This window comes from Formica exsecta, unplaced genomic scaffold (assembly GCF_003651465.1).
Source record: "Formica exsecta isolate Colony F162 unplaced genomic scaffold, ASM365146v1 scaffold98, whole genome shotgun sequence".
Classification (NCBI taxonomy): domain Eukaryota; kingdom Metazoa; phylum Arthropoda; class Insecta; order Hymenoptera; family Formicidae; genus Formica; species Formica exsecta.
The window spans coordinates 667395-690122 of record NW_021853741.1 but is presented as its reverse complement, the minus strand read 5'-3'; the positions used below and the strand labels follow the sequence as shown (position 1 = coordinate 690122).

Sequence of the window (22728 nt, the reverse complement as noted above, 5' to 3'; positions counted from 1 at the left end):
ATCGTTATTTGTTTTTTATAACGATATATCTTTATAATATTAATTATTTCATACAATTTTATTATGTAAATTTGTTAAAGATAAAAGTTACATTACAAGACCATTGTGCCATTATTATACAATGCTATTGATTTCAACAGATTGTTAAGCTTTATATATAATGTGTAATGAGTTTTTTACCAACTCTAGTTCTACTAACTTACGTGCAATTTCTGCTTCGCAGGTCGAAAGTGATATAGAAAAGAAAATAGATACAATTTAATAAATGGCACTCTTATTAAAGTGGCTTTATTTCTTAATTGTAATTATATACAAAATACACAAATGATAACTAATATAAAATACAAAATGATAACGTCATTACAGTGGCGCAGAAAATACACGATTTGATCATAAATTCATTTAAACGTATGGAGCAAGAAATGGAGCAGAAATATCAACATCGTGCAAATTTTCAAGTCACTGCGTGTATTTACATATCTTGCTCATTACAATAATATTTGAAACAATAATGAAACATCGTATAAAGTATTGTATATTTTTATTTGTTTGCGAGCTTATCACTGACAAATAAAAATTGGATTTTATGTCACTTTGATATATTGATGAAACAAATATATATGTGTATGCAGTCATAGTTCATAACATTATGTTAACGCGTGTGGAAAAAAAGCTGTCGTTTAAGACAGATAAAAAAAGCTCTTCATATATACAATACATATATAAATTATGTGTGTTAAAATTATTACTAGTAAATATAAATTACTACTACATAATTATAAAGCAATAATATAGAAAAATAATAATTTTTATTGTTTGATAATTAACTCAAGCTCAGTCATTGTTATTAAAACGCGATAAATATTCCACGAAATTTCATTTCAATTATTATATAGTTAACATTATGAATATATAAATATTTTATTATACTTTATTATGGGATGGGGGATAAAAAAGATTTCTATTATAAATATCTAAACTCTTATTATCGAGTCCTCCTAGTGCATTAAGAAAAATATTTCGTAAGTACATACGTGTGTACTGCTACACGATATACATTTTGCTATACATACACATGTGTATAGATGTCGATCAACCATATTTCCCCGTTTGTGTGATGCACTTTAGATAGCATCTTAGAGCGCCGTAATGAAGTATGAAGGCGGTGAATATTTTACGATCAGTCGTTTGTCTCCTTGCGGTGCTCCGCGGTTACTTTCTCATGAAGCCCAGATACGAAGCAATGCCGTTAATATTCTCAAAGAAGATTCGATAAGCTTGCTGTCTGTCGTAGTGCTCCCGTACCATTGCCGGTTTCACCGGATCTCCCGATGCGTCAAGCAATTGCTCCTCCACCAATCGCTATAGTACAATAGGTAATTGTAGGTAGATACCAATGTGGTGCATGTGTGGCAGTTGTCGGGGAAATAGGGAATGGAATTAGAACGACACTGTACGATCACATATTTTTGAGAACAAACGCGATTATCTGATTCTAAAAATATATCCGCGCACACGATATACTTTACCTGGTCCCGATGTTGGATATTGAGGGCGAATGTACAGGGGTGTGCAAGGCGATGTACAAAACAAAGGGATAGCCGTGAACAAATAATGAAACTAAATTTGATATATCAATGGTATGCTATAGAAAAAAAATAATTTTAATAACACTAAGAAGAGGGAAACAAAAAAATATTTTCAACAGATAATGTCCGTATATAATGAGATAATCGAGTTTCTTCTTAATCGACAATGTGAAAACCGCATAAAAAACATACGCAAAATATATAAAATAAAACGATAATAAAAAGTGTTTTATTGTTTAAAATATTATATTTAGAAGGATGGCACTTAATATACAAATTTCGCATATAATAAATTATGTAATATATTCCGGATAAGAAGAGTTTTTTAAAAATTTCAACTTACAATACATTATTCGCAATTGTAATCGAGTACATAGTCAAATGATCGCGCTTTGTATTAAACTCAAAAAACAGAAGAGAGAGTTTCAATTTTTTTCAGAAAATCTTTATATTAAATTAAATATTTTTAATTTTTGTTTTAAAGATACGGAATGTGAAGTAGATCATTTTTTGTATATGTTCCGATGGAAAAATCAACTTATTCCACAGTAGTATTGAAAGGACTAGATATTAAGCACTGCTAAATATTACAATGATCCGCGACGCTAAGAGGATAATGTAATAGGCGGTTACGTGCAAAAAAAAAAAAAAATAATTCGACTTGATTGTAATTTACTATATACAAAATGTGTATTGTGTATGCAGTTACACAGTATTATGTTTAATCAGACGTGAGATACTATTAATAAAAATAAAAGAAATATGGCGAGTGAAAACAAAATTTTAAATATATTAAATATAATTTTAAAAGTTTGTTGACATTAATGAAAATTTCGATGATAAAATACTAAACGCAATCTACATGATCAATGTACGTGACTTAACGTAATACAAACTATGGCCAAATTTTGTGACAAGTATTTAGATATTCGAGCGAAGTTATCTGCCGAGTTGCAGTATAAGTGAAATGCAATATATTTGCAGACATCTCGACATAGCTAAAAATCGCTGTATATATTTATTATAAATATAACACTGAAATAAAATAAAATAATATAATGGAAAATTTTATATAAAGATTATAAGAGAAAAAATCCAATTATAATATTAAAATTTGTGCAATCAATATGTATCATTTAAACTGTAACATTACATAGCTATAAAAAACTTCTGCATATAAAAAAAGAAACAAAACTTGATGCATAAATAGCATTCGGCTTTGGAGAGTTGAAGTAATTTTCTGAATTTATGTATGAAATTTTTGTTGCTTTTTGTACGGCAGTGTAGATGAAATATAACGCACTTTTACTAGGAGAAGCAATATGTACATTTTGTTTCGACAAGGATTACTGTGGTATCTAAAGTGGTTCTTTTAATTTGTCCAGGGTCGATGTAACGCGTTATCTTTAACTAATCAACCTGTCAGTATCGTACAATCTAAATTGAAGCTTGCTATCGTAATGACACAATTGCATCGACATTTATGAGCTATTATCAAGCGTCATAAATCGAGGTTTTTTAATCGAAATTACCGAAACGGCAGATCAAATATGATCGACACTGTGCCAACTCTGTGCTTCTTCATTACTCTCTACACGATTTAAATGATTCTCTTGACTTAAACGTGGATTCTTAATGTATTTAATTGTTTGTTCTACTTCAACACGTGCATGCCTACGGGGTGGTCTCGGGTTAGAGTGCCTAAGGGTTGGGCTTCTTGGCTCATGACTCGGTTGATTACATGGTGGTGTTTGCCTAAGGGCACTCTGTTTATTTCTAGAGTGGTGGAACAGACCCTTTTTTATTTCCCCAACTGCCCGTACTGGTCTGCTAGATTACTCACGTATTGTGCGGCGTGACTCGTCGTCGGGTAATCGGCCCATTTTGATAAGTCGATGCTGGGTAGAATACCGCTTCGACATGGGACTCGAGGATTTCTGTTGCGATAAAATTGTAAAAATAAATTTTAATAATTTTAATTATTTTTAGAAGTCAATATCTTATAATCGAGCAAAGTAGAGCAAAAAATTATTAGTTTTAACTAAACAAAATAGACAGATTTTAATTTCTTAATATAATAATAAGATAAATAATATAGAAATAAAATATAATATAAATAAAAAAAAAATAATAATATAATAAACAATACATAGATATTCTTTTATGGATTTTATTTTTTATAGCGAATGAAGTAAAGTTATAATGCTTGTGTGTGAACGTGATTGTAAATATAATTTTTCTTTCGCTTCCATATTTTTGACAGTTATAAATTAGAATATTTATCATTATTTGCTATTTTTATAATTTTACGATATTTTATGTTTGACAAATTATTTATTCATTGCTATAATAAACGTATAAAAATTATATTCACTTACATTTCATGATCGGGAAGGACCATCGGATAGATTTGTATCGTATCGATAAGATCGGTATTGTCACAGATCAATCTGGCGAGCTTTGTCTTTCGAATCTCGTTCAATTGCTCTAGAAAAGTGAAAGCGAGTGCGGTTTTAGAAGGTATAATATCACTTCGTTATATTCCGATCGATTTTATCGATCAAGTCCTTGGATCGCGCGACTCGCGATCACACGAATTGGAAAGGGCTCTTTCTCACCAAGAGTGAAGGACGATGGCTGGTTCGGCAGCTCGTACCAAAATCTGTCACCGCTACGCGAATGACTGAACTGCGTGGCGATCAGGCAGGCGAAGGTTGGCCCGAGCATACTACCCGGAAGTGGTCTTTCGGATACGCCGCCCGACCATAAATCGACGTCTGCAGGATGTCTGAAAAGGAGCATGGCCGAAATTAAGCCGTTATTTCTGAACACGCTATATTTAGAATCGCCGCGCGATCGGTCCACTAACTGAGTAATAAGATGCAAAACTTGATCGATCGATCTTTCCGAAGGTTTTCGCCGCTGGCGTTTTACAGACACGTTATACTCACTCGAAGATAGTGCTATATCGTCTGACAGTTTCGTTTGGCATGGAACCGAATAATTCCTCAAAGGTGCTCGCTTCGGGAAGGCCGCAGTATTTTCTGAAATTATAAAATCACGAAATAGTACATATATTATTCAAGTACAAATAAATAATTTCTTATATTTGCTTATAAAATTAATTCTAACGCATTTATTAGTGCTAGCTGTGGCTTATTTTATTACACTTTTCCTTTTTTCTAAATTATATTTAAAAAGAACTCTCTTCTTTTTGTTCAATAATATATTGGGATTTGCTCTACTAATTTTTTCCGATTATTAAGAGGCAATTAATTTTATTAACTCTCTATGGCTGCATTCTTTTTGATATTTTATCAGCACACATTCAATTTTATTCTTCAGTTGCATTTATCTTCGCTTATTATATATTTACTATAGGTATAAAGGATTATAATTGCGCAAAAAATATGTAATTGCAATTACAGTTAGTTAAATAAGGTGGTCAGTATAAATATGGATTATAATCTGTGATAGCTCTGCTCACCTGAACTCCATATAACTTGGAATACCAAACTCACGACCACGTTGCATATTAAAAGACACCAGATCCATTCCGAATTTTGCCCCTGCTTTTTTGAACAGATGATTTGTCACCTGTAAAAGATAAGTCGTGTAATGTAGCATAATTGCATATTTTATTGATGCTTATCATTGTCTTACTTCTTGCGTTATGGAATCATCCATAGCCTGAGCAACTTGATTCATCAAACCCATGAAATATTCGTCGAGCACACCGGCGCGATACAAATCGTACGGTCGTCTTATCAAGTCTGACAATCTTTTCGAAGCTATAAAAACAAATATTTATAATAAGATTTGAAAAAATTAGAAAATTCCTGTAAAATTTAATCTTTTTTATTAATTTTATTGGTAATATATTCACGAATTGAGAAAAAACAATTTTTGATACACATTTTGTATGCAATGTAATTTTTGTTATGCAATATCGCTTACCAATAAATTTGTGAGCTTTACTCCATCGTTCTACAGCCGTGGGCAATAGCGAGTGGCCGAATCTAAAAGCAGCAGCAGCGAAAGCGTCTATTACACCTGGATTTATACTCGGATCATATCCGTCCCAGTAATTCTGCGAAAAACCAATACTTTAACGTCAACACGGCTATTATTAATTATTTATGGCTGTCTGATAAATGGCAAAAAATAAACACATGTCGTCAAGTCTTAATCGTTAGAGTCTTAATTATTAGAAATTTTTATTAGAAATTTTTATAAAACAACTATGAATATTCATTTAGCCACTAAGTGAAATTATTTTCAAAAACTATAACTAATTATAATTAATTTATGCATTTCTGTTTATTTCAGGATCATCAATTCCACTTACCTCCTTTTCGAGAAGAAGTCCGAATTTCTGCATGACATCTTTGCCGAGTAATATCGGGAGGAACTCGTTATAAGTGACGTGTTGAATTTCCGCGATGACGATGCGTCTGGCTTCCTGGAAGAGAATTTCATCGTCCCAGTGCGGATTGACGGCGGCTAACGCTTTGGCGAGCCGGTTATGCTCCCGTGCCATTAAGGTGTGCATACAGGTAAGTACCAACTGCTCGTTCACACGAATCTCACCTGAAAGTAAGGACAGAGAGATGACTGATACAATATTAAGCTTGTCTGAAATTTTAAAAAGGTGATTAATTCTCATATATGATCGAAGATAACAAACTCGCGATACTTTCACAAAGAACCAGATAATTCTTTAGTTGCATAACATAAATTCTATACTGTAAGAAACATATAAATTATGATTTCTATCGGACATTCTCCGATAACATATCAATTTATTACTCTATTAATTATTATACCGAGTAATTTTAATTAGTTCAGATCTGACTAGATATCTGAATGATAAAGTTTCCAAGCATAATAATTTTGCCATCACGAAACCATATTGTCGCATTTTTGCCTTAATAATAAAGATGGAAATAAGAAATTTCTATCCTTTGTTTATCTCATACATCTTTTCGTGCGACGAACGAATTTAGATTGCGCAGAACAAATTAATTTAAATATCTCTTCGTTAATAAATTAATAATTAGAATATATATATAGTATAAAAGCAAACAAATAAAAATAATTTAATTTATATATGAACAAAAAACAATTTAAATCATTGTACAAAATTTTACCGTATTGCATGAACTTTTGCACGCAATCAACAAACAGAATAACAAACATCGCAAACTATCCGATTTCTTTTCTAATATTCCTACGACTTTAGGGAAGTCGATGCTCTTGCATCGCAACCACTTTCTTTCTCACCCACATTGTATTGACGTACTGATAATCATAAGCGATATTGGTGCGATGCCTACCGATAGTTAAAACGAGCATTAAATCAATTGCATACTGTCCACAAAAACTGAAATAATAACAGCCAATTTTGTGCAGCAATTGAATTTTCCGTAACACGCGATTAATGTAAGTACAGGGTATGCAGTGAGATGCCGCGCCGAACGCTCACACGAATGCATACGATTTATGGTTCAGCCTGCTTCTGTCTATATTCCGGATTCAGGTACCTATGATTTATAAGATGTATGAGCGCGTGATAAGTGCATACAATTATCGCCGCGATCGAATTGTTTTGTCTCACCAAACCCCCCATCAGATTCATTGTACATGTCGCTGTAAGGTTTCCCGGATAATCGACGGATTGACGTGGGAAAATAATTTCTGGGCGAGTAAGTGAGAGAGAAAGAGAAAGACGTGGGTGCCGAGTAAAATTATAGAGCGATCTAACATCGATCACGGCCATTTCGAGAAAGCATAGGCAGTAAGCGGCGACGCGCGAGAAGGCAGTAACGAGCGTGACTTACTATTCTATTGTCTTGTATCATCAGACGCGCAAAAATCAGCAGAAATTAGAATAGTTAGATTAGTACGGTTACATTCGACTCACGCTGACTCATGTATTGCTCATTGTAAATTCAAATGAATACAATTGACCTAATAGTCTGCGCCCGCGCGCTTGTACTCTGCATTTTAAAGCTATTACTTCGAAAGTGTCGGTCTAAAGTAATAACGAAACGATTGATTTGTCACGACCACCATCTATTATATACCGAGTACATGCAATAACTATTATATGATACGGGAAAAATATTAGGAAATATTACAGACAAGATATTCCATACCGATCAAATATATTTTTCATCAGTTTTTAAAAAATATTCACAAGATTTTTGAAGTTAATTTTTTTTTTTTTTTTTTTAAATAAGCAAGAGAATTTTTAATAATAAAAACATTTCAATGTAATTAATAATAAATTTCAAGTTTTGTACATTTCTCTCTTAAAATATTATATTAAAATATTATAGTTATTCACTTCAATTTTTAATATTTTATTTGATGAAATCTTTAATATTCCCGTATACATTAATGCTCAATAATCAATTCATGTAAATTTTATATTAAAGCTCCTATTTTTTATATTTCATTTTTGGTATATGTATGGTTGGAAAAATATTCTCTGGATTTGGAATATTTTTATTAGATTTTGCATATTTTTGATGTGTAGAAAATATAAATTACCAGCTTCGAAGCAGTACATCGATTTGTTTGGCCGAGTGCAACCTTCATCCGGTATATCCAACTTTAACGGCAATAGATCCTTAAGACCATACTCCGAAAAAACTGGATTCATTCGCAATAATCCACCATAACCCATTCGGAGTTTTCTGAAAAATAAAATAAAAACACACATATATCGCACAATTATCTTTTTCTCTCATAGGATATTATGCACTAATCTTTAGAATCTTGATTTTACTGCTGTTTAATATTTCTATATTATGCGATTCTTAAATTTAAAAGATTTCACAGAAGTTATTATGACAATTTAATATTTCTAAAATAATTAGAAATATTTCCGAAATAAGTTAAAATATTAGAACAAGAACTTTTTGTAGAAATTTTTACGGAAATTTAACAAGCGCGTTTTTAAATTTATTTTGCATTTGGATATAATATAACGCTTATATGTATTTAGATAGAAAGAAATATATATATATATTACTTATTAGAAACAGGAAATATACATAGCAGATCGTATTTGTGTCTATGATGTCACGAAGGAGGGTAACAAAGATTAAGCAACTACAAGATTCGTAGATCGCATCTCGTGCTACATGTTAGAAAGTGCAAAGAACCGAAGGCACGTGTCTGTAATAAAAAATAGAACAACGCAATACTGATTTATTGTCGTCACTGACGTAATAGATGTACATATTTATATCGTTTAAAGATGGAATAAGATAGAATAAAGCTTCTCGCCAAACGCGTACACGCGAAAATTCATAATTGACATATTCTAGAGAATAATTAGCGATTGATATATTCCCCGATGCTTATTTTTACATTATTATGAAATACTATACGTATAATATATTCAACAAATTTCTTTTTTGCTATAATTATTTAAACGCATTTATATACCGGCTATTCTACGTTTACTTTTTTTTTAATATACACTTATAATTTACGAATTAAAAATTGACAAATATTATAATATTGACGATTTTTTTATAATTGACGAATTGAAATATTTATTTGAAGGATCAAATTTTTAGCAAGACAAAAATCGAATCCTAATTAATCGAATCTTAAATTCAAAATCTATTATTAAAGGGAAGAGTGGTGAATTTAAAATACACCATATACGCGCTTAATATTGCTATATAATATAGAGAAATTTGCGATTATTGATTAATGTGGTCACAATTAATGTGATTAAAATTAATGTGGTCACAATTTCTCTATATAGATACAGCATAATTATTTCATTGTCACATAATATACGCGTGTTGCTTAAAAATTTGCATAATTACAATTTTCATATTCGTTTTAGGTGTAAATTAGATCAACAATGTGCGTTCTCTGTTGCATAAATATTTGAAAATAATTATTTTCTATTAGAATTCGAATTAAAAGCAAATCATTGTGATTTACCTAGCGAAAGCTTCCGTGATGCCATAAACGGTATTACCATCCAGCACACCTGTAAGAAGATTGAAAGGCACTCGGGAACCGAGACGGCAACCAGGTCGAACGGCAGGAAAAGCGCGAACGAAGTCCATGCAATGCACGTTGAACAGTCTGTAGAAATAGTCATCCTCCGGTATGAGAATCTCATTGCAATAAGGATTCTTCAGGTGTGGCGGCCGGCCGCAGCATTCTTCCGGGTCGTTTCGGTTCATGGGATCTGCAAACGCGATGATCGATACGTAATGATAGCAGAGAGCGATAGCGCGTTCCTATTACGCACGCTTCATACATATTCCGCATGCGGCGAATCGACGGAATATCAGTTTTCGCGATTGAATGGAACATTACGATCATACTATTTCTCTCTCGACTGTCGTAATCTCAATCGTGTTTTAGACGAAGGAAAAAATCGACGTTGTCGATTAATTATCTTTCTCTGGAGAAAACGCACACATGCGTGGGATCGCCCCAAGGGGCGATATAACAAACAAGATTGCATTCCAAATTATTCCCTTTTCCGAGAACAATTTGATAATTGGCGCATATAGTCGCATTTATTTCTCAGCAATGATTGCTTACAAGTCAACGGTTTGCCAATTTTGGTAGACGCATTCGCGGCGATTTGATCTCAAACCGATGAATGCTGCTCGGATACGTCATGGACGGACATGATGGTTGGTAATTGGTTTATCCGGGCAATGATTGTTTTCGCTTTCTCTCGTAGTTACCCTCCTTTCGATATATACGGTAAATGTGGAAGGGCTTCTACGAGAGCGAGCGACCTACGATGCTACGATGCGCGCGCAAGAGCGTATATCAAATATCTCGATACAGTTGCTTCGACGCAATATGAGCAATCAGTCCGTCGAGGCTCGCTTTCTAATTTCCTATTCTAGTTGCATGATTAAATCGACAGGCTTCATCGTTGTAGCGTATGGCTGACGAAAACGTCAGCCCGTATAACTTTTGAATGAGATTATGTACATGTATTGTAACGAACTTCATATATTGAAGGATCATTTCCTTATTCATATTAGTCAGTAAAGAATAGTTCTCATTGAAAGGCATAAGTTGAAATTCAATCTAATAATTTTGCCGATAGTTTTGGAGGATGTTCTTTTGCTGAGAAAGACTATTGTCGTGTGACTGAATGTTTTTATGATTTATGATTTATATATTTGTTCAGAGAAAAATTATATAGATAAATTAATGCATTATTTAATTAATTTATATATATACTTATATACTTGTTTTTCTAATTAATTTTTATCATACTTTATCGCAAATTGTGTAAAATATCAAGAAATTACGAATTTTTATTTATTTATTTGATTAAATATAGCTTTGTATCTTGATAATAATTAAATCAATATCAGGGGAATTTTATTTCTAACGAAAGTGTAATAACCAGTGCGCTGGCGTTAAAATCAGCAACTGTACGGCAGAAAAACCTGTTGCAAATGTTGTATCGAAAATAATGAATGAAAAAGTACCTAGAGGCGTGCCGGTTAAAGTGTAATCGTGATCCATGAATTGTCCCCACGCGATAACCATAACAGTACCAGCATGATCGTGATAACCCTCGTCCGGATGCATGGTGCGCGACACGATTCGGGACAATGGTAGATTATGACCCGTTACGGATATCCTTGGCGCTGATAAACCGTCCGCAAATTGCGGACTTATCAATCTGCAAGAATAAGAAGTAAAAAAGGCCTTGCGTTTTATCCCTTATACTGAAAAAAAAAAAAACCAAAAAGATCATAATTACCTCGCGAAAGGCGACAAGGTAGCCCCCCATGTGGGATTCTGTAAATTCGTGCAGAGACCATCGTATCGCCGATACTTGCCCGGCCTGCATTCCACATTGCTGAGAAAGGCGGGACAAACCTCGCGGATCAGAGTCTTCGAGGTGTCGATCAGTGGTAGACTTTTTTCTATCTCCTCGTAGGTCAGTCCATATCTGGATGTCGATGATTAGAAAGTCAAAAAGAAATTAAAGAGAAAGAGAAAGAAGACGGCGCGGTGTGAAAGGAGACGGAGATGGGGAAATCGTGTTGTGAGCATTACATAGACTTGTCGTAGATCGTAGAGAGACTTACGTTTGCGCGAGGTTCGTGCTAATGTCAAGAAGCAGCTCGCCGACCGTCGCCAGGTCCTCCGGTCGCCATATCTCTGACTTCGGTCTCGCGACGTCTACAAGAGATGATTACATATAAGTGACATAACAAGATAAGGAAATGAATAACGATGTAAAAGATCGACGCATAGCTATCGATCGTAATGAATTTATGATTTAATATATACGATAATATATACGACTGGTCATGCAAACGACACTCGCGAACATCGTATCGATCATTATCGATAAATTACAAGATATAGCACGCGATTAATTTTTTAAATGAAACTTAATACACTCACTAATGCGCTTCCTCGCCTCGACGTAAGCATGATTTACGGCGTCGTATGTGATACAGGTTTGAGCTCCTCCCGTGGTGGGGCTGCGAAAGAACAAGGATGAAAGTTGACGCATACTCGATCTTTTTCAGTGCTGGTATTATTTGCAGCCCCTCCCCTATTTTCGCCTTCCTCTGCACCATCGGGTTAATTACCTAACGTTTGTAGCCTACTTTCGTGAGAAGCCGACACTCTCGAAAGCCTTGCGCGAGATTTGCTCGAGAGACGGACGAGCGTCTTATGAGTGTAGATATTTCGTATCAAGGTAATCCGAAACTATCCTAAATGAGCTCGGTTATGAATTGACTCGCGGGTGAATTGACTTTCATATCCTGTTTCCATCGCGAAATATACTGACATTGACATGCCATTCGTGGCACGAAGATTGATTGAAGCGATTTTACGCATTTCTCTACATCATATGCTCATCCGCAGTTTCCGTCTTTGATCCTTCTGTCTCTATGCTTATTGCAATCGTATATCAATCGCTCTTTCTCTCTCTCTCTCTCTAATTCCAAATTAAAATTCTACATATTTTATTAAGATGCAAATGCAAAAATTGATCTTCATCATAAATTTTAGAAAAATGTTCGAAATTAAATGGTTGCAAAATAAGTGATTAACGCATATTAGAAATATATTATTTTTATCATTTATCGCACACGCGTGACATTGTATATTGATATGGCAGTTTGAAATATCGGCACATGATTGTACAATTAAACTCCGTGTACGTTCACCGAACGTGAGTATTTAGCATAACAGGATTTCAACTTGTTTAATTTATTTAAGACACTGATATATATATGCTGACGTTTATTCTAGGGATCGACAGAGTTCTAAACATCTGATCCAAGCGACGCGGATTACCAATCATAAAGTATTTAAGATGCAAAAGCGTTAAGATGAGAAAGAGAGAGAGAGAGAGAGAGAGAAAGAGAGATAGGCAGTTTCCTGCGTCTAATTGCGGTCGAGTGCTTCCACCGTTATGCTGCAATCGACGATAATAATAACGAAAGCATTCTATAATGATGCCGTGCATCGACGCACTTACCATAACTGGTTCGACCAACTGCTATAGCCCATTCGCGCCACCCGGTGATAAATGCGAATTACGCCAAGCCGGGTAAGGGGTATACCTTTTTCTTTCTCTCAATATACATAAATTATATTTTACAGCTCACGGTATTCGTACTTTAATAAACGTGACGTTGTCGCGAATAACGCGAGGTATTCACGGTAATCGAAAATAATCCGGCTTTCTTGCCGCTGCGGGATCGTTTCGTGGATCACGTTCCCAAGTCCGTTTCGAGCAGAGATTGCGAGGCATTATTTCGCGCATCGAATCCGTTTCTCCTTTTTGCACTCTCTTTAGTGCAATCCTTTCGAAACATTATCAAGTCTCGCTTTCACAGCCGATAGCACGCGCAATTTCGATCTCTAGATCGGCAGTATCGTTTCGCGGTGCAATTGCGTCTCTCGTTATATCGTGTCCCCGGGCACCTGCTTGACATTCCGAGTGCCTCCAACCAAGTAGATGCGTGACATCGCTAATCGGACGGCGTTACAATGTCGTACCGGCTACCTAAACGGTCGACACAGATCACGCGACTTGCGTATGTGAATTCCTGACTAATGCTACTTCTTATTTTATTGAGTAACTAGCTATTAATTTACTCGCGTGCGCTATATGACCGCAATATATTATATACATTTTTATTTTTTCTGCATCTATCTATTGAATTTTATCTTTAAATATTTATGCGTATATCGATATATTTTTCTTTTTTAAAAAACTAGAAATTAATTCTAGATTTCCATCTATTATTGTTAGATAAACAAAAGCAGTTGCATCGATTTTTATTAAATCTTTCAAGGAAAAAATTAAAATTGAAAACTACTTTTTCTTTCTATAGGAAAGTATTGCGGATCTTCCTAAAGATTTCGGCAAATTGAGTATGGAATTATAAACTATTTATATTTTGCTGTATAATTTTACATGGAGCAAATAGTAATTAATTTTAATTAATTATTTTTAATGTTTTCATTAATATTAAAAAAAATAAAATATTCAAATGGGACCATTATTGAACATTTTCATGTTTTACAATTTTAAAATAACTTGAATTCATGCAAGCTACTCAAATGCAAAGGCGCGTGGAATTTAGAATAATGATGATTTACATTGACATGTAATCGTTTCTCTCCTCACTAGTGAGGCCATTATCACGTTATTTCGGTTACCACGATCTTTGGCAATTCAGTTTAAAGCGATTTTATCGTTACGTGACTTCTTGTATTTCATTAGTGGCGCGCCTTGAGAAGGCTCAATTAGCGGTGGTAAGATTCCTGTGCGTACGAGCTTAATCGTATGGACGAATAGATTAATAATCTTATTAATAGTCGCCGTTTGTATCCTCGCGAATCCGCGTATCTAAACCAGCGCATATAGCTATGTCGAATCTCTACGCAGTTATTGCAAAAGCCACGTTAGGACCAATTAAATACGTCGATATATTTTTTTATTGTAACAGGGATAAGAGATGACATACGAGTTAATTCAATTTTGACGCTAGCCAAAAAAATTTTTCTTTCTTCAATTTTTACTGTCCAGTAAATAAACCGCAACTGTAACCTTCGTAATCAGTCAAATTCAGTCTTATGAAGATTTCACGAGAGCACACGCAAACGATAAATATGTCCGTCTCGCCGGGCGCGAAAAACGGTAGATAATCACAGGTTTCATGTTGCATCGCATGAGGTGTCTGGACGCGAAGATTATAACTGTGATACAATACGGTAAATACAATTCTCTATACAGGCGATGAATGGGACAGAGCAGGCTTTACCGCGACACGTAACTGTCACTTCTGTTACATGACGCGTTTACGACTCAATACCATAAACGCGATCCTGCTTGGCAATGGCCGCTTTTAAAAGTTCGATAAGGAAAGCGTATTTTGCAGTGGTCGTAACCCGAATTGAAATTTTTCTCTTACTTTAATATTCAGTTTAACATCTACTTTGATACTTTAAGTAGTCAGATCACTCTATTTTAAAATTATTTAATTTATAGTTTCGTCGAAAGTTCTTTTTTCAAGGGGGAGATTGTTCGTTTATCTATTTGAGGTATGAATAGTGCAATATAATTCTTATATAAATAAAATCTATCAAAATTATTCAGAATTCATAATCGTAAAAAAATATAAGAAAATAGGAGCAAAATTTCAACTTGAAATTGCGTATTATACAGTTTTTTCTAGACATATTTTCCGTTAGACACACGGAACAACCTTTGTTTCGCAAATGCATTTGCGTAGGATTGCATATATACGACTTTATGTAGAAAACCGGTAATAATGTATTAAAAACCACTAGTCCTGCGGGAGCAGGATGATAGTGAAAGTCCTGGCTGTACAACCAAAGTTCCCGCTTTCTCTAATCCTTTCAATTTTAAAGTTCAGAATGTCGAATGAAGACTATTATATAAACGTAGGTTTCGATGCAGTTGGCGAACACGATTTATAATAAGACGATAATTGCATTTTTTAATTCTTACGATGTATCCTAGGATAGATATACAACCAATAAATAAAAATTAGGATAGGACATAATTTTTATTTACTTCTATGATACTTTCGTAATCGGTAGCACAATAAAAAGCAATATTGCGCTTAAGCGATAATCAGCAATTATCAATAACTACATAATAAAATTTTGACAATACATAATAATTAAATATATGTTAATGAATGATAAATATATACAGGCTATCTTAATTAAACCGGCACTTCTTGTTGTAGAATAAACACATCATTAAAATAAAGCCTACTAATCAGCCACGAATAACGTAAAAATACGATTCATTTATATTAGTGGGGGATGCGAAAATTCACAGATAGCATAATTTTACTTTACGAAAGTTCACTCCAGTTATTTCTGAGAAACATATCGTCTACCTTCGTATCGGCTTTCGCTAAATTAAGATCGCTATCGTCGCGTGGATTCATACTCTATGTTAATGGGGATACTTACAACGACCCGCGAAGTAAATTATAGGTGTAGTCGTAAACGCTGGTTCTACCGCGAGCGTCCAGGATCAAGGCGCACTCCTCTCCGTTTGCATAAGAGTCAAAAGGTTGATATTGTAGCCCATTGCAATATTCCGTTACCAACAGCAGCAGCGATCCGATTATCGCGGATCGCGTCCGCGTTATCGCGAATCTGCAACATTCCCCGCACAAACAATTATCTCTCTCACGTCAAAGAGTATCGTGCAAAAGGCCCGCTTGCCTCGATGTTGTCTTAAATCACGACAATCGTTTATACACGTATTGTATCATATCTTGTTGATCTGACATCTGTTCGAAAGGTGACAGTACAATTATATTGAGATAATGAAATGCTTTTTAATTGACGTATAATTTTTCATTTCTCTTTTATTTCGCGCATAATATATAACATACAAAGATTATAAAAATTGTCGTAGTAATAGGCGAAGCTAAAATTGGCGAACAAAGTCATATTTTATTGAATGCAAATATTAATTAAACCAGTTAATTACATATTAAGCCTCGATACTTTCCGCATATTTTCTTCAAAGTGAATGTACGATACGGAATACATTATAATAGATGTGCAATTCCGTATCTCTTTCATATTTTAATAGAAATTAATAGAGAAAAAAAGATAACAATGGAGGCTATAAAAATTGTAAAAAAAATTATTGATAACAATGGTAAAAAGAATTTCACATAAAATGGTAAAAAGAAGTCACATAAAATGTTTTAGTAGTTCATGACGATGAACTCTCCTTGTTCTCTGGCATAATAGCTTGATAATATCTCTTGCACGGTACGTGCGTTCTTATTTAAGGATATTGCATCCGGTGCATTTTGAGCAGCAGAGAAACTGGGATACAAGTTGAAATTCTTCCATAATCTCTATTCCTTTTAACATAAAAAATATATCGCGGACGCTTCCTGTCCGTAAAAGTTACTTCTACATTTTGTAATCTCACGCTCTGCGATACATTTACATAATTCGTAAGCGTGCAATTGATACAATTGCGCGATAATAAACACATTTCGCGTATGTAATAGTTACAAATGTTGTGCTGCTGATAATTCGTGATGGGGGAAATAAATATGTTATTCTTGATTTTTGAGTTTGACAAAAAAGAAAAATTTTTTTTTTTTGCTGATTTTATTATTTAATAAATTTTCTGCATTATATATTGAAATTAATTTCTCTGAATATTAATCGTTATTGAGTATCTATTTGCATACTCGTTTAAAATACGCTATGAAAATAATACGTATATTTTGGAATTTTCTAACAAATATGTAAAAAACATAACAAAATGTAATATGATATTATGTATGGGAAGCTAACACGGGCTAAAAATTTTTTTTTTTTGCTGATTTTATTATTTAATAAATTTTCTGCATTATATATTGAAATTAATTTCTCTGAATATTAATCGTTATTGAGTATCTATTTGCATACTCGTTTAAAATACGCTATGAAAATAATACATATATTTTGGAATTTTCTAACAAATATGTAAAAAACATATAACAAAATGTAATATGATATTATGTATGGGAAGCTAACACGGGCTTCCACCACCTTGAACTTTTTAGTAAAGCATACTTTATAAGAGACTAATAATTGTGTCGCACGTACATCCGTGCTCCATTCACTGCCGCTTGTCGTGAAATTGCATTAATGTGCGGTTTACATTGAACATGTTAGAAATGATTGATGCTTATTCGCATTCGCTTTGTAGCTTGCTGGCGATGAAAGTACCTTTCGTTCCTCATAATGAATAGATAATAAGAGTCAATCGACATTTAAAACGATCTGGATTCTTCCATTCCTTCTGGCCAAGTCGAACATTTCGTATGCGATTCACGTGTGCAACCTAATAAACCGGTCCTCATGTATTCGGTAATCTTAATCGTAACAACTAATTTTAATTTTAATGGGAATTAATTGCAGTGTTAAAAGCAATATTTTTGATATATACACCTTGTCGCGGCATAATTCTTTTTTTATTGCAGCTTATATATTTAAAGTAGAGCGTAACTGTATGCTTGTTACAGCAATTTATATAATTTAAAGTAATTTAAAAGTATATTTTTGTTTCTACAATATATTTACATAATTGTTACCCGGTAGTACTATGAAATAAATATGTATCTCAAGATAGCCCAATTCTTATCTTAATTGGATATGGAATTAATATTTAATTTAAAGTCTTAATTTAAGCGTAAAATATATTCTTCCTTGAATTGTTTCTCTAAAAAATGAAAAAAAAGTTTTATGTATATGCTTTATATACTCTACATTTTGATTTTATAAAAAAAGATATATATTTCTCTTACTTATACTTGTCATTCATTATAAATTAATGATCTATTCATTTTTTACAATGCTAGGTAAATATCTTATGAAATCAGAAGGTTGGAGAAATAACTTTTTTGTGGTCATTGAATGGATCATGGTTCATTGATTAAATGTCTATTTATTGTTGATTGGTTTTTTAGAAAAACCTCAATCTTACCTGAATAAATTACGTCAATACGGATTGATATTCCGCGTACGTAATCGCGTGAAATCCGATCGGAGAATGCGCGAAACAGTGGTCAGGAAGCGTGTGAAAAGTGAAAATTCGCCAAAAAATCTGCCGTAAAATGTCGCAAGAAAGTTCTTCCCTATTGTTGTGCAATACTTTTTCGTTTCTATATTGATAGATTATAATACATTATATTAAAAATATAAAAATACATTATATTAAAAATACAAAAATGTATATACATTTTTCTTTATATTATGATTTAGATTCTATAAGCAAAGACGAATGAATGCTAAAAAAATTAAATTTAATAATTTTCATATGTATGTGTGTCTTATGTTACAGGAATAAGAAAATTACAGTTATCACGATTGCCGAATTAAATATATTTCCAAATTATTCAACATTATAAATCAGTATCATTTTTATTTGTTTTATATATGACAACACACTATGAATTAAATCGGTTCATTATTATAGAACAGAATATAGAGAGATAGAGAATACAGATATATATATATATGGAGAGAATAAAAATATCGATTACTTCAGTATTTTTTATCGTTATTTTATTTAAATAGAAATATAATTTATTTAAAAGCAATTGAAATTATTATAAAAATGCTTTATTAACATTTTTCTTAAATGATACAATCTAAGAATGAATATAAAATTTCGAATTAAAATCAGCGATATTGTGTTGATTATATAAATAATATAATGATGTGTATTGTGCAATTGGCTAGCTTAACAAATTGGAATAATTGTCGAAAGGTTGTAATGAGAGCTTTCGCGATACGCTTCGCTAATCGACTGCTATCATTGTGCCGATTCTACATCGTGCTGCAGCATCTCGATTAGATACAATAATTGCCATTAAGTAGGCGGACAGTGATCGACCGTCCTCAATGTCTGCGAATCGCCGCACACACAGACCGGTATTTTATTTGACAATTAAAAAACAAATGATTTACTAGCTTGGTGAAAGGATTCGAAAGCGGGTAAAAGTAAACGCGAGAAGAACGATTTTGAATTATGAAACATTCATCTGATCTTCATATCGCGCAGTTCAAAGTTCTATCCGATCTAATTACGTATCATCTCGTGCGTGATGATACATGTCCCTAGGATAGGGAAGTCGCGTGATAGACGACTGAGATCAAATCTGTTAAGTTGATCGAAACAAAGCGCGGATTGCTTTCTCGATCCTCGTCACGCGGATTATCCTTTCACTATTCGTAGCATTCGCGCCAACCCGCGTGATGATGATATACGTGAAAAGAGTCACGTGCATCTCCTGCGAGACATCGCCCTGTTTTGCACCCCGACCCAGTTCTCATAATAAAATACCCCGCGTTTTTTTTTTTTTTTTTTTTTTTTTTTTTTTTTTTTTTTTTGTAGTTTTTCTTAACGAACTCTTCTTTCTCACGTTCAAGAAGAGATTCAAAAGATTAGAAAATCTAATAGAAAATGATTACAGAGATTTAGCGTCGCAAAAAAACGCGTCTTTTTTTAATCTTGGAAAGCTATAAAGATGTATAAGAAATATTTATTTATCAATACAATATGACATATATAATTGCACTCTTAATCGCGTAACATATGTTGAAACAGATTTAACTTTCATTAGAATTGAATAAGATCAAAATTAATTTCATTAAATGTTATATCATCGCATTGCTAGTTCCATATGATACACAGAAAAGAAACTAGTCATGCTTAATTTTAATAGTATAATTTTCATAACATTGAAACTGTCACGATATATCCTTGACCTACTTGTCTTAAGACATTAAAAAGTAGAACATTTATGTGTGTATATGTATCTGTATGGAATTAAAATATGTTTCATAATTTTTATGTAACATAGTTAGCTAATTATATATGCACCCTACACGTTATATATAGATATATAATACAAAAAGTATAATAACATATAATCATTCATACACTCGTCAACAAAATTATCGCATAGGTAATTTCATGTCAAAATTTCGCATAACTTCAAATAAGCATAACTTCGCCACAAATTGTCGTATCTGAAAACTTTTTTGTTCATTCTCAAGTTTAAAGTCTGTACTTTAAAAACCATTTGTCAGATTTTGAATTTATCCTCCTCCCCTCCCGTCGTCTTTTCAAGAGTAAGGACGTGTTACGTCTCCAAAAAATTGCATAATTTGACGCACTGCACGGGGTGGAATACATTTTTTTCGCAAATCTCATGATAATCATCGTAAAATATGGACTTTTTCTTGCAAATTAAAAATTTTTTTCGCGGAGTTACGACATTTCAAAGTTACCAGTACATTTTGGTTCAATTACCGCCAGCATTAGCATTACCAGATGCACAACAGAACGAGGTTGCTGGTCGGATTTGGCGCACCGTGTGTATGTGTGTGTATGTATTGTTGGAGGAGGAAGATGTGGGAATGTTCGCACTTAAAACTGTGTCTTCCCGCCTCGTCTTCGGATGATTTCTTGCAGACGCTCACGCATATACGAAATTTATACGAAGCAGCGCTACACCAAATATGGAATGAAATTCCTCAGTTCCTTCACAATTAAAACCTGCATCATATGCGTGAGCGTCTGCAAGAGATCATCCGAATATGAGGTGGGAATACACAGTTTTAAGTGCGAACATTCCTCCTCCCCCAACAACAACAACAACAAACACACAATGCGCCAAATCCGACCGGCAACCTCTTCGTCTTGCATATCGGGTAATGTTAATGCTGACGGTAATTGAACAAAAATGTACGGGTAACTTTGATACGTCGTAACTCTGCGAAAAAAATCGTACCCATTCTTTTTTTAAGTTACAAGGAAAAGTCCATATTTTACGATGATTATCATGAGATTTGCGAAAAAAATTCATTTCACCCCGTGGAATACGTCAAATTATGCAATTTTTTGGAGACGTAACACGTCCTTTTGAAAAGACGACGGGAAGGGAGGGAGAATAAATTCAAAATCTGACAAATAGTTTTTAAAGTACAGACTTTAAGCTTGAGAATGAACAAAAAATATTTTAAGTATGACAATTTTTGGCGGGGTTATGCTTATTTGAAGTTATGCGAAATTTTGATATGAAATTACCTATATATATATATATATATATATTATTAAAATATGTATTTGATTTTTTTTGAACGCGGTAAATTTTATTGGCAAAATGGCGTTTTCTCTCTCTATTTTAACTCGAGCAATATTAGAGCTAATAACTACCTATAATACCTCTGACACAAATCAACTTTTACTAGCGAGATATGATAAATGGATATAGATAAATCTTGCTAGATTCCAGTTAATTTTAAAGTGATTAATACTAACAAATATATACGAATAGATTGAGATAGGAACGCGTAATATCGGAACGAAATAATATCTATATCTATAAGCTAATAATATATAGTGAATAGCAATGAAGAAATTGATACCTCAAACAATTCTTGTATAATGATACACAATATGTATCATTATATAAGAATTTTATCTACGCAAATATGCATCATAATTGCATCTTTATAAAAGAATATATTAAAGAAACTATTGAAAAGTTGATTTATCGCATCTATAAATCGTTATTAAAACGTTAAAATTAAAATTACTACATTTTCAATACTTTTTCAAGACACTCATACAGAATATCATAATTGTATACAAGAGTCGATGTATTATCGTCTGCAATTTTTTTTTTTATCGTTAACTACAAAGTCGAGAAAAAAATTGTAAATGAGAATCTTAAAATTCTCTCGGACGATGCTCTATCTTGGCAACAGTCCCATAATACTTCGGAGCGCGATACGCATAGAATTCCTTAATCCGCGATTCCGTTCCATTATACTTACCCGTCATGCATTCTACTACCACGCGCTCCACGTTGCTGAAGTTTCACGACAATTTGCAATCGACGAAGAGCGGCAACGAAACTGTCGTCTGGGTTGAAATCGTCAATTTACACGATCCTTGGGATACACTTTTTCAACACACGCGACAAACGAGAAGGAACAATCGTAAATCGTATAACGTTGCGAGTAATATCTTCGTCGGCGAACGCACGCGTTCGAGACTGCTAAAAAAAAAAAAAAA

General features: G+C 33.4%; 1 protein-coding gene across 1 annotated transcript; it reads right to left on the bottom strand.

Moving 5' to 3' along the window:
* On the bottom strand, positions 1-22702 carry LOC115245499 (peroxidase). The gene is made up of 17 exons (XM_029823857.1): positions 22488-22702; positions 16092-16280; positions 12021-12100; positions 11699-11792; positions 11368-11559; positions 11090-11286; positions 9561-9813; positions 8145-8290; positions 5938-6179; positions 5547-5679; positions 5253-5380; positions 5077-5186; positions 4541-4633; positions 4208-4377; positions 3968-4076; positions 3433-3526; positions 1-1362 (listed from the first exon to the last, which is right to left on the bottom strand). The coding sequence occupies exons 1-17, from the start codon at positions 22496-22498 to the stop codon at positions 1213-1215; spliced, it is 2391 nt and encodes a 796-aa protein (XP_029679717.1). The 5' UTR covers positions 22499-22702; the 3' UTR covers positions 1-1212.
* Positions 22703-22728: the final 26 nt, after the last annotated feature.